The 13,295-nt window shown below is 43.0% G+C and overlaps 3 protein-coding genes and 2 non-coding genes across 24 annotated transcripts; 2 read left to right on the top strand and 3 right to left on the bottom strand.

Moving 5' to 3' along the window:
- Window positions 1–143: 143 nt before the first annotated feature.
- Trnaq-cug lies at window positions 144–215 on the bottom strand. Its single transcript has one exon. It is a non-coding gene; the product is annotated as a tRNA-Gln (tRNA).
- A 317-nt stretch (window positions 216–532) lies between these two features.
- Trnaq-cug lies at window positions 533–604 on the bottom strand. Its single transcript has one exon. It is a non-coding gene; the product is annotated as a tRNA-Gln (tRNA).
- An 89-nt stretch (window positions 605–693) lies between these two features.
- On the bottom strand, window positions 694–2,387 carry LOC6730632 (neuropeptide-like 4). Of its 20 annotated transcripts, none has more exons than XR_005543467.2 (4): window positions 2,256–2,387; window positions 1,952–2,023; window positions 1,205–1,901; window positions 694–1,078 (listed from the first exon to the last, which is right to left on the bottom strand). XR_005543467.2 is itself a non-coding variant. In XM_002077773.4 (2 exons), exons 1-2 carry the CDS (start codon window positions 1,214–1,216, stop codon window positions 896–898), a joined length of 195 nt encoding a protein of 64 aa, XP_002077809.1. In that variant the 5' UTR covers window positions 1,217–1,359; the 3' UTR covers window positions 694–895. The 20 variants fall into 20 exon arrangements, 1 of the variants encoding a protein (XP_002077809.1); XR_005543447.2 differs by having other exon boundaries at window positions 1,205–1,793; XR_005543469.2 differs by having other exon boundaries at window positions 1,205–1,727.
- A 56-nt stretch (window positions 2,388–2,443) lies between these two features.
- On the top strand, window positions 2,444–2,960 carry LOC6730631 (neuropeptide-like 4). Its single transcript, XM_002077772.4, has 2 exons — window positions 2,444–2,585; window positions 2,668–2,960. Exons 1-2 carry the CDS (start codon window positions 2,574–2,576, stop codon window positions 2,815–2,817), a joined length of 162 nt encoding a protein of 53 aa, XP_002077808.1. The 5' UTR covers window positions 2,444–2,573; the 3' UTR covers window positions 2,818–2,960.
- A 435-nt stretch (window positions 2,961–3,395) lies between these two features.
- On the top strand, window positions 3,396–12,542 carry LOC6730630 (neural cell adhesion molecule 2). The gene is made up of 7 exons (XM_016179190.3): window positions 3,396–4,155; window positions 6,822–7,073; window positions 7,431–7,571; window positions 8,210–8,341; window positions 8,650–8,802; window positions 10,916–11,404; window positions 11,683–12,542. The coding sequence occupies exons 1-7, from the start codon at window positions 4,101–4,103 to the stop codon at window positions 11,865–11,867; spliced, it is 1,407 nt and encodes a 468-aa protein (XP_016023074.1). The 5' UTR covers window positions 3,396–4,100; the 3' UTR covers window positions 11,868–12,542.
- The last annotated feature ends 753 nt before the right edge of the window (window positions 12,543–13,295 follow it).

The following is a 13,295-nucleotide window of genomic DNA, read 5'->3' as shown; positions in this document are numbered from 1 at the left end:
AAGCACACACGCCTTGGCTTAGTTAAATTAACATTATTAATTGTGTCTTCATAATCTTTAAGTAGTTTTGATGTTTTATAAAAGTAAATTGTATTTATATGCCAAAAAAAAAAAAAAAATTAAAAATAAAAGAATCTTAGCTCAGGTTCCACCGAGATTTGAACTCGGATCGCAGGATTCAGAGTCCTGAGTGCTAACCATTACACCATGGAACCGCTTGATGGGCACACGACAAACCCCATAAAATTTCTACAATACATGAAAATGCTGATTTAGTGGTTTCCATTAACTTTATTTATAACAAATGGAGCATTTTTATTTAAATATTTTCACTAAAAAAATCACGTTTTATGTTCAAATAACACCAACAAATCTTAAATTTCTCTAAGACGTTAGAATGGTAGAAAGTGCTAGCTAATTGGTATTTAAATATATTTAAAACAATAATGATAGGTTAAAATACAAAAAAAAAACAGTATGAATTTCAGTATTGAACAAAATAAAAATAAATAATATAAAAATTTTGTCATTCAGGTTCCACCGAGATTTGAACTCGGATCGCAGGATTCAGAGTCCTGAGTGCTAACCATTACACCATGGAACCGCTTGTCGCTGATTCGTCCACAGCACCTGAGAATTTCCGCTAGCCCTTGATGCTGTTGGTTTTTAGGAAGGTAAAAGGTTTAATCGCAATTTGAAGCGATGGCCTCGTAAATGCATGATAATTTGCTATTCAACATTTTATTTGCTCAACTTTTGTAATTTTTTTTTTTTGCATTTTTCAAGCACTTATGACTAATTTGATTTGCCAGCACGCGCATATCCGTAATCCGTATTCAGATGCATAATCACGAGTCGTTTGTCGGTTTGCATTGCAATGCATGGTCCAGGGCACTTAGCCGTAGTAGGAGTAGGGCGAAGCGTAGTATCCTCCGGAGTAGGCGTATGGGCTAGCTCCGTAGTAGAACTGGGGGGCGGGCTCGGGGCTGGCAATCGGGATTGGAGCGGGATTGGCACGGGCAACTGGAGCGGGCACAGCCAGAGCAGCGGCGAAGAGGGCAGCGAAAACGACAACCAGCTGGGAAAGGAAGAAGGGTAGTACAGCAGTGAGTTTTAACCATATTTATATGGTATTCAAATCAATTTTAGTTTGCTCAACTTATCCTAGGACTAGGATATTGCTCCTATTTCCGCTCGAACTCACCAGCTTGAACATGTTGTTTGCTTTGATTTTCCTTGAGGACGTGAGGTGCTTGTGTAGCGATTGCAGTTTGTGATTTGATGCTGTTCCCCACCTGCCAGCACTCTTATATAGTCCTATAGTTGGCCAAAATTCGCACTCATGACTTATTTATGATGTCGCACTTATGGACTCTGATCCGATTTATGGCCATTTCTGTTTTGCTCACATCATTCTGCTGGGCATAGGTTTATTTTCTATTCTTACTGCGATAGTTTTTGTCAAGCCAAAACAAAAATTTCCCTCGCATTCTAATTACCTCTTATTCTCCGCCGATCTCTGGTGATGGAATCGCCTAGATATAGACTGGCCTTGAACGTGATTCCAGTATGAGACTGGAGAATACATATTTCTTACTACGCTTATTGCATTTTAATTGGGAATTTCGGCTCTCGAGTTTGGTCTACCATTCAGGTGATTGATGATTTGTAGACATCGTCGGGTGTACCGAATGAGATTGCGAATTATATTGTGTTTGATGCGATTTCTATCATGATGACAATTGTTTGCGGAATTAATATTGGCAATTAGTAATAAATTGCGCAGAATGTTTCTATTTAGAGAATGAAACCATATTTATTATTCCTTTATGAATTCAAGTCAATTTCTTTCCTATTATTTTGAACTACTTTAAGCTGGCTTTATGAATACTAGTAATAGTCTAAATGCCTTACATTACATTACGTTATCTTTATTTCTATACTCACTTACTTATTAATTCAAAAAGCTGCTTTCCTGTTCCTCCCCAAACAAATCCTCTTATCTCATCGACTTCTATTCCGGCTGCAAGTGTATTGCATCAGAATTGCCAAATCATGTATTCTTAAACTCCCAAATCGATCGAATTGACAATAAAGCCAAATGTTTGCCGCCGGCCAAAACGAAACCAAAAGCCGATATAAAAAGAGTCAGCGAAAGGACAGTGAGTTGACAAAAAGAACGACACACATTTGGGGTTTTTGGGGAAGGGGTTAGTATGGAAAGTGGATGCCTCGCCGGGAGAGGGGGTACTTACTGATGATGGTGATGGTGATGATGGTGGCGATGTCGTCAGGCAAACAGATTAAGAAACAATAACGCTGTTTTGCGCTCAGTACATTTGGCAGGCATTAGGCGAGCGCGTTGAGAGCCGTAATGAGCCATAAACTTGGCCGGCGGGAATGCATGTGGAATACCAAAGTGCGATGCAGTCAGCGATGCGGGGCAAAGCGGCTCAGATCCGCCTCAAAACGCCAATGTTTGAGGTTGCGGTGGTATAAAAGGCTGCAATCTGGCAAACATCGAGTGCAGTTCGATTTTGTTTGTCAAGTCGAAAATTAACCCTTTCGTCATCATGCTGAAGCTGGTGAGTGTTTGCTTTGCCGGAGGACAGCAGCCTTTGATCCCGTAATCGCTGAACGAATGCCCTTTTGTTTCCGCTCCCACAGGTACTCCTCCTCCTCGCCGCCCTCCTGGCCGTTGCCATGGCCGTTCCTGCTCCAGGACCCAGTCCAAATCCCGCCCCGGTGCCACAGTTTGTCTACTCCGCCGGCTATCCGGCCGTGGGCTACGCCTCCCCGTACGTCTACTACGGCTGAACTTCATATCCGGATTCACTGAATAAACCCTTTCGACATGGACATGGAAAACCAGTTTGATTTACTTAATACACATAGTTTGGCATATTTTCCATTTCCCAAGAACAATAAATAAATTGAAATCATAGAAATCAAACTCTAAATATGTACTTTTACTTCTCTTGGGCAAAAGCTTTTCACGAAAAGCATTATGGGAATTTATAAAGTTTTATTGCACAGAATGCCAAAGTTTTACATTTTATATATGCAATTTGAAACTTGGTTTTATTTATGGTGAAAAATCTTTGGGGCTGCAGAGAATTTTGCTGTTAACTGTTATAAACGGCAGGAGCACAAAAGCTTTGTTTTATGGCAATCCTGTTCTATAAAAGCTCTGATTACCCCGCAAAAAAGCTCAAAGGATGCTTTCAAATCCCTTGCAACATTTCGAACTTCAAATGTTTAGAAACATGAGCCTATAAACATGTTGCCAACTGACGGCCGACGGAAAGTGTGCCAACATAGCGAAGTTCCTATTAGAAGAAGTTTTCCCTTTTCGGCCCGATTTGCTGGCGATGGGGCAACAAGGATGTGGCAGGACGAGCGATGACTTCAGTGTACTTTCTGATTTCGCAACGGTTCGAACGTGAGCGCGGCTGCAGGAATCGAAGGACTCGCTTTTTGGGGAAGTCACAACGTGGACTTCGTACTCGCACTCGCACTTCGTCAAGTATCCGCCGTGGATGCCGAGTATCCTGCGGTGCACTTTCAGTCGAATCTCGACATTCGCCTGCAATGGATCAGGCGATTCCCCAGCGGCGGCTCCCCGATTCAGTCAAGTAGAGCGCGAGAATTGAACGTAAAATCGCTCGCAGGATATGTTTGCCGGATATGTCAACCTACGCGGTCCCCAACCTCCGTCCGGTGGCCTCCTCCGCCGATCCGAGTGCTTCCTCGAGTGATAGTGCTTAAGAAGAAGATAAAAAAGAGGCGAGCAGGCCAGGAACCACAAAGCGAAATAGCCAAAAAGAGATATAAGCAAAAATGTTGGCCCTGAGCTGGATGATGATGTCATGCCATTGTGTTGGCCAAAAGTGAAAGTGTTGTTGCCGCTTTTCCGGCCACGGGTGACACATGAGCGGCTCAGTCATGTGCCATTATCCCTCAAGTGCACGACCCAGTAATTAACTGCGAAAGCCACCCCACGAAAAAGAAACGTGTAATAAACTCACTGCGAAAAATTGAGATTTAGTGGAATTGCCCATTAAGGATTACAGCCACATAAAGGATACTCGCGCTGAGCTATGGATACCCTAATTGCGCTCTGCTCTCTGCTGTTGTTACTCCTTTCGCAAAATGGTAGGATAATCTCAGATCCAAGAAGGATTTCAATTGTCCCACGCTAAGTTGGACCGCTTTGGGGAAAACTCTCTGCACAAGTATATATTTTCACTTTGTTTTTCCTTTCCCTTTGTTTTCACAATAATGAAATTCATAGCTGAATGCAAAATGAGTTCATTTGTTTGCCCAACACATTTGGCAATCCTTTGTTTTTCCATTTTTGCGGCGTGTTGTGTTTGTGGATTTCTTTTAGAATTTCTTGATGAGCTAAATATTTCATTAGTGGCAAAAGGACGATTAGCGTTTCTGATGTGTAAAAATAGGATATCATCAGCTCAAACATTTTAATTGCTCTATCTCAAAGTTTAGCTTAAATAATTTTCGTTTTTTAAAGTTCTTGATATTTGTACTGTCTTTAGCTTCAGTCTTTCGTGCCCATCCAACTAAGACAAATATTTGCTTCTATTCTGCTGCCACAAATCTGCTTTCAAATGTTGCGGAACAGCCTCTCAAAGGGAAACTTTTTTGGGCCAACCTTTTTTTTTACAAACTTCTCTTGTCTCTGACCAAACATACATTTTTTATCTTTTGCGGCTACGCAATGTGGCATGGAAATATTACACATACGCCCATTGCGCCCTCAGCCTAAAAGTATGCAATGGCGAATGTTGGGCGACAGAGCAGGATGCACAGGCATTTAAGTAGTGCTAAGCCATGTGCAAGCGCTTTGTTAGCGTCGAAGGAACCTTCAACCTTCACCCAAATTAGCCCATGGCCATGTGCCACTCGAAGATGAAACGATTCATGGGAACCGTGCTGAGGAATTCATTACGGCCAAGGAAGCGGCGGGGTCGAAATGAACATGTGCCCAACGCAGCCACTTGACGGTCTTTGAAGTGTGGCAAGAAGAGGAGCAAGTTACTAAATGGGTTGAAAGATATGGCTGAAGAACTACAAAAAATGCAGAGCCAAAGGCAAATCATGGAAGATAGATTCTTAGCTGAGGCATGTGAAACTAGAAATGTTTAAGTATCTAAAACTTCAATATTTTTATGCCCGTTGATTGGGTACTATGTTTCGCTTACTACTAAAATCTCCATAATAAGTTCAGTTTACAATGTATTGTGTTACCTCTGCAATTTCACGTATCTCCACCCTTTGGCCCCTCATCATCTCCAGCATGATTGATATGCAGCGCACAAAGGAGCCAAACCCTAACAATCCAATTGCAGAAATTGTACCTTTACTTCTGTGTGTGTGTGTGTGCTCCTATATTGCTTACGAATTCAAAAAGCGCATTTGAATTTTTATTGAATTTACTTCAACGTTTGCCACACACACTGCCTAGCCATCAAATAAAATATTATTAAATTCAATTTGATGGATTTGATGCTCCCCCCGTGCCAAGTACTTCAAATGGCAAGCGGAGTGGCCTTATTGATTGAGATGAAAAAGCGCAATTGGATAATAGATGAAATTTTGCAAATCAATTGCCCAAAGTTTGTTAGTTGCTCGAAATGGATTCCATTTTCTGATTTATTTGCATACAAAATGAGTTGCAAAAACGCATTAAAGCCGTGAACTTTTTAGGCAAGTAGTTTTTTGATAAGATTTCCCCATTTATTAAATAAACGAAGCGTTTTACGTATAAAATCAACAATGTATTGTTTTCTAGCTTAATTTCATTGTCGAAAAATTCACTAAAAACTTGGCAAAACAAATCACAGCTTATATTTTCAATGGTTTCCCCGTTTGTGTATAGATTCAATTACCAATAATTAATTTAGCCAGCCGTCAGCAGCATGTCGAAAAAGAAATCGCACACAAAACACTGTAAAACCAGCTCTTATCCCTTTTGCAAATAGTTTCGGATATTTGTTTTCCATTTTGTCTGCACAAAAGCTCTCGAACTGTTTGACTGAAATTTTAGCCGGCCAAAGCTAAGCATTCCAAAGGACTGGGCAAAGGGTTTTTGTAGCTGGGCTCGGAAAAAGGTAATAAAAAGTAGTTACGCGTTTGGGGAATTGAGGAATTTGCCGCTCGGGGATGCGCCATAAAAAGCTGACGAAATCATTCGAAAATTCTGACTAATATACAGCAAATGTGACAGTTGACTAAAAAAATGACATATTTCATTGGAAAAGAAACAATAGACGAGTAAAAACTTTACCAATTGTGCTACATAAAGTTAAATTATGGCAAAATACGGACAACATATAAAAATCATCCTCATTGGAAAAACATACTTCCTATGAACCATATCCTTAGCTTAACTTTAATGTCATAGAAGATTGCTTTCTGAATCCTTTGCAATTACAAAATGATTGCTGACCATATTTTTCCCAACTCCATTCGCTCGCTTATCTAGGAAATAAAAACTGAAGATAGGAATTTCTATTAAAACTGCAGCCGAAATGGTGGAGGCACTGAAATGAGATGCCTTGGATATTTCGCCAGAAATCAAAATATCCAGAGCCATTCAGACACTGGCAGCAAAGCTAATTAAATGCCGGACAAAACAAATAAAAAATTCGCGTTCGGTTGGGTGAAAAAAAAGGGGGGAACTGTCCATATAAATTATGATTACTTTTATGAGCTGCCAAGCCAAGTTGGTCGATCTACCCCTTGAAAACGGATAAATTTAATGCAAAAAGCGCCCCATCTCGCCATCTTGCCCCTTGCAGCTGCAATCCTCGGCCAGCTGGACAGCACGAGCAGCGGGGGGAGTGGCACTGGCGGCCCGCCCCCCGACAGACCGCCCACGCCGCCCCTCAGCCTGCAGCCGTCGACGCCATCAATAACGCATTTCGTAAATGAGTCCTTCATCATCTTCTGCCAGACAGTACAAAAGGATATCGACACCAAGTGGCGCGATCCCCGCGGACAGACCCGTGAGAACACCAAGGGGCGCGTCCACATCGAGAAGAAGACGACGGGTAAGTGGAGCAGTGGCGAAGTGGTGACCCGGCCGAGTGGATAAAGTCACTGGCTGCTGGGCACGAGCATCCTTGTGCAGGGGATGCACGGCAGAAAGTTGAGCGGAACGACCTGGTTGTGAATAATGGCCGCCTTATTAAATCATTGCCAAAACAGGAAGCTATTAAGAGTGCCCAAGCATACGAATGGGATGAGCATAAATAATGCCTTTCTCGGAGGAATTCTAGACTCAATTTAAACTGCATCTATGATTCGAAGTAGTGAACTCTCACTACTTCCCATCAAAGAAGTCCTTATGCACTTGAGATTGACCTGAAACTCACCACACTTTCCGCTGGCAATGTCCTTTGTTTCAGGACTCCTGGCATTAGTTTTCGAGCACATCGCACTGGAGGACAGGGGGAACTGGACCTGTGAGGTGAACGGGAACAGGAACGGCAATCGCAACGTGAATGTGGAACGTGAATTTTTGGCCTCCTTCGAGCTGCTCGTAAATCGTAAGTTGACTTCGGCTTTGGGGACTTGAAGGGCATTAAAAAAACGGGGTCGTAAAATCTGCAGCAGGATCTGTCTGCCAAACGAGAGCAGTTTCATTCAGTTGGCAACTAAGGAATTAAACATTTATGAGCTTAGCCATTGGCTACTTTAAATCTGTCTGTGTGGATACATTTGGATAACGAACTCACTTATATATTTCAACTTGATTATTTGGCTGACAGAAAAAGGCCAACTTCGCTGGCATCTTCGTTTGCAAGCTGGCCAAGTTGACTACATTGCTCTCGACCACTTTTTGCACACAATTCCGGACCAATTTCCGACTGACAAATCATTTAATGTGTTTACAAATCGGAGTGACTGACTGCTTCGCCAGCCACATTTAAAGTAAGGCAATGAACCAGAACACAATCTGTCAACTTTCCAATCAAAGAGAGACCAAGTAAACAGAGGCAGCAAAGAAGCTGCTTAGTTATATATACACTGCATTGCATAGTATCTATGGGATGGGGGTGGCTATCATGACTGCATATTTACACACGGAATTTGAACAACGCACCCCCTTTCGGTACCTCCTTCTCCTCCTCCTGATCATTGTCCTTCTGCTCCCGCTCCACATTCCATCTGACTTGGCCCGCAGAGAAAATCTCATTTGGCAAGACGGAGCAAGTGCAGTCGGTGCGCGAGGGACGCGACGCGATGGTCAATTGCTTCGTGGAGGGAATGCCCGCGCCGGAGGTCTCCTGGCTCTACAATGGCGAATATATAAACAGTAAGTATACTAAGTATACTATACTATAACCACCTATAAACTTATTTCATACAATATTTCTACATTTGAGTTCCTTAAATGATATCTGTTTCTTTCATCATTTTTTTTTTGAAAACACACCACTCTTTCTTTGAGTTAATTTCCAAACTTAAGCCCGTTAAAGCCTGCTTACCCGGGGACTTGTTAGTTTAATTTTCTGGCTGCACACACACCCACACACTTGGCAAACTTCTTGGCCATGCATGCATATCCCGCCCTCCGTTCTGACCATATTTGTACCGCTCCCCTCCGCTTTGTTTCGCCTGCAGCCGTCAACTCGACGAAGCACAATCGCCTGTCCAACGGTCTGTACATCAGGAATGTGAGCCAGGCGGATGCCGGGGAGTACACGTGTCGTGCGATGCGCATAACGCCCACTTTCTCGGACTCCGATCAGATAACGATTTTGCTAAGGATACAACGTAAGTGTCGCCACTCCGACTCCGACCCACTCCGATCCACTCCGGCTAACGGAGCAGGACACACGCAGGACGTGCCGCACTCGATAATATTTAATCTGGAATTTATTTTGCACCCCACTTGTTGGCAATTGCATTTGGCTGCCTTCGGTCCCCTCAGTTCCTTAGTTCCTTAGTTTTGCGGAAGTGAAAGGAGCTGTGCAACAAAATCTTTGCCGATGGCAGCTTAAAGTTGCTCGAGTCCCCTCCGTTTTGCCCCCTGGGGAGTGAACATGCTTCGTTGGCTTTAATGAGATTTCCAGCTCCGAGCAAAGTCCCGATTGAAGTTATCCTTATCCCCTCAGCAGAGCGATGAGAATTCCTTCCGGATGTCAGGGTCAAGTAGCTGGGAAATGCAAATTATTGATGCAAATTTCATAATGAACATATTACCCGACTGAGCATTTCGGGCCAAAAGGGGATTCACATCAAGGGGAATATAAACTTATCCTGCGTACTGTCAGGGGATCTGCTAGGCAGGAGCTATACCTTGTAGCAAAGTGTACTTAATTTAAAGTACTCACTAGTAACTAGTTACTCATGATTTATGAAGTGATGTATGATTAACATTCCTCCTACACACCCCAACGTATTGATCTTCAAGTTACGGCTCAAACACACGAGTGAAGTTAGTTTATCGCAAGTCAATGATTTCTGGTATTTGCAAACCCAAAAAACGCTCTCCGGGGACTCATTTGTATGGCTGACACTGCCGAGTTGCTGCCATCGATATCGCAACATATGGCTTCATAAACAAACCAACACCAGGCGAGCCAAGTAACCAGAAGCTTGGCCAACTTGATCCAAGCTCCTCGTCCAGCATCCTAATGCCCCTTCGGAATTGAGTTGCCGTCAAAATTTTACTAATGACTGCCGGTTGAATATTTGCACAAGTCAAGCTTGGCACACTCAGAAAAATCAATTGTAGAAATCGGTTTATTTAAGATAGTATTATGAGAATGACAGTTCACTTTCAACTGAGAAGTTCCTCAGAGCTGCAACAGTTGCCTACGTTTTTTTTCCCAGTACAGCTGGGTCCAGCCAAGCGGACCAATCCGTCGGACTGTTGGCAACTGGAGGGCAAACAGCAGGCGAATGGAAACCGAAACTAATTTGCTGCCCGGGCAGAAGCCCCAGTAAGGGGATTCCGTTCCGTTTGGAAGCAGAAACAGTGGCAGCAGTTGAAATGCTGCAAATGCGGCAATATATAGGTTTGCATTTTCTCAGCAATAAACTTCAATGGACCGCATCGGCGACGAAGGCGACAAGGACACCAAGGACACTGGCACCACTGCGAAATGCTAAAATGTGCTATTAGCCGGGGGCAAGGGGTGGAGGTCCTGCGAGTCCTTGGCCAGCACACAACTTACAGTGGGCAGCACATGAGCTAAGAGCAGTTATCCAAACTTAATTGCTTCGGCTGCCCTGCAATTTAGCTGCTGGTTCTAATCTCTACTTCGATGGACACTTGAAGTTTACTAAAAGCCATCGCGATACTCCTTTTATCCGGCAAATCTTATTGAACCAATTCCAATAGACTTTCCACTATGCAAAGATACTTTTCAAAAGGGCAGGAAAAGCGAGAAAAAAGAAATTCACAGCAGAGAGTGATTCAATTTCTCAATACAATGCTCAGTTTTTCCTTCCTGTCCATTTTCTTAACTCAAGTCTAAAGCCATTTCTTGATATTTTTTCCGGGGAGTTAAAGGAAAATGTAAGAAAAAGTCGGATATCTGTTGTTCTAGTGATTTGATTATTGCGGTTTCTTGCACTTCACGTTGCGCAGGCGGCAAGTGAGTCAATATGGGTTTGAATACTCTTTAAATATGATATTTTCAGATGTTGATTTAACAAGAGTTGTTTAATTTGGAGTACTTTAAAGTTTAATGCATAATCAACTGCACGGTGATAGGGATATCCTTCCACAGATTTTGCCACCTTTCCAAAAATAGGAAACAAACAAATGGGTGCCAAAGTTTCTGTCAGCATGCGGGTGCAAAAACGTACACTTAGAGAAAACTCCATTGAGTAACCCACCTGTAACCCCCTTTCGTATTCACCTCCACCCCCTTCTTAGATAAGCCCCACTGGTTCTTCAACGAGACAATGCCCGTGCAGTACGCCTACGTGGGCGGGGCCGTGAACCTGAGTTGCGACGCGATGGGCGAGCCGCCACCATCGTTCACCTGGCTGCACAACAACAAGGGCATCGTGGGCTTCAATCACCGCATCTTCGTGGCGGACTACGGAGCCACGCTGCAGCTGCAGATGAAGAACGCCTCGCAGTTCGGCGACTACAAGTGCAAGGTGGCCAATCCGCTGGGCATGCTGGAGCGGGTGATCAAGCTGAGGCCGGGGCCCAAGCCACTGGGTCCGCGGCGGTTCCAGCTGAAGAAGCTCTACACCAACGGCTTCGAGCTGGACATCCAAACGCCACGGATGAGCAACGTGTCCGACGAGATGCAGATCTACGGGTACCGCGTGGCCTACATGAGCGACACCGAGTTCAAGTTCAGCGCTGGAAACTGGAGCTATGCCAAGCAGAGGGACTTCTCCTTCCACGGGGGTGAGTGTCCAGTCCAGTATTGTGAATAATTTTCAATTTGTTGGCATACTTATCAATAATATTACGTGTAATCTGCTCTCATCGATTGTTTGTTTGCCAATGTGCACTGGCTAAAATTCGCTTCAATGGCAACATGGCCAATTTATTTTGGTTGACTTCACACAACAGTCGAATTATGCACCGTCAGTTTTCAAAGGACTAATTAAGCCCATTTGAATATACATTAGTGCGAGGTCCAAGTGCACTTAACATACTTTTCCAAATCACACCAATTCCAGGCAAGCACTTCATCATTCCCCACCTGGAGACGAACACCACGTATCTGATGCGCGCGGCCAGTAGGAATCTGGCCGGATTGAGCGACTGGAGTCCCGTGAAGGTGTTCACCACGGCCGCAGGATGCAGCTGGAGTCCTTGGCTGTATCCGGTGTATGGACTCGTTCTCGCTTTGATCTGGACATAGAGCTCGACCTATCCCGATCACCAATACCAAATGCAATCCCAACCCGAACTCGTTATTGTTGCGCTGAGTTTTCTGTTTTCGTGTATCTTCTGTGATAGAACTTTGTGTGTGCAATTTAACCTTTGACCTAACCCGAGAACGTTGAACGAGCGAATTATTAAACGAAATGCTTTTAGCTATATATATAGACGACATCTGTTTAGCCTATTGCCAATTTTTGCTGCCAACTTTCATTCATCGATCGCATTTTTTGTACGTTTTTTATGAGAAATTATTATCGAACGATTTTGAAGAGGGTGGAATCCTTACGATACATACAATACATATGCATTGTCAACTCTACCTTATAGTTAAATATGAAACGCCCAACTCTACATAAATGTTGTTCAAGCTAACGATAACTAAAACGATATACAAGTAAACAAACACACACACAAAAGAACCGAAAACTTTGATGAATTTTACAAAACACAAATGGAAGTCCAAATTATTGATTACAAATGATAAATGGAGGCAGAATGGAAATCAATAATAGAAAGCGGATTGAATTAGCTTAATTGAAGTGAAAATCGAAAACCATAAATGAGAATCGAACCCCGAAGTAAAAGTAAAGAAATGTTTAGCTGGTAAGCAGTGCGTATGAGTAATATGAAAATAAATTCAACTGAATGTGTATGAAAATGACTTTGATTTGAAACTGGTTTATGGGGCAGGTACATATAAGTATGTATGTTGGTACTAAGACTATCTTCCTTTCTAATTACATTAATAGTGCTCTAAATTAATTAAACCGACACCCATTTGTTGAATAATTTCCTGTCTTCCGCTCCATTGAGATGCCTTTAGATGGTTATCTGGCGACCTTTGTTTGTCACCTGCCGCCATAAAAATGTTTATCATGCTCATTAGCGCAAATCTCGTAATGCTTTCAGTCCATAAACATCCTGGGACAAGGACAAAGCCTCGGACAAAATGGAGGCTCATTGGCAATGCCAAGCACGTTCCCAATTACCAGGATACTTCGCACCCTCCTGCCAACAGTTTACCCCCTTTTGGGGCAATAAAAAAAGAACATAATAAACTAACTCATAAAAGTCAATAAACTGTCAAATGGCAAAACATTTACATCACTTAAGCATAAATCTCCCGGCCATCCGGACACTTTGTCCTGCGAATCCTGTACATCCTGCCCATCCAGGCCATCGCATGTGGAAGGATATCAGGCACCATTTACATAAGCCCACAAATTCACCAGCGATAAATGATCATTAACGCAATCGGCCGTAATAACTTATTGTACTTTATTTAACTTTTATTTCAGCGTGTGCACAAAAAATCGAAAACAGTTACGGGTCAGTGGGAATTTTCAGGCATTTTCAGACGTGACAGCGTGAAACAAAAGTAAGCAAATTATGGCGCCCAAATAAA

Source organism: Drosophila simulans, chromosome 2L, assembly GCF_016746395.2.
Source record: "Drosophila simulans strain w501 chromosome 2L, Prin_Dsim_3.1, whole genome shotgun sequence".
Lineage (NCBI taxonomy): Eukaryota > Metazoa > Arthropoda > Insecta > Diptera > Drosophilidae > Drosophila > Drosophila simulans.
This window is presented reverse-complemented; position numbering and strand designations above follow the sequence as displayed.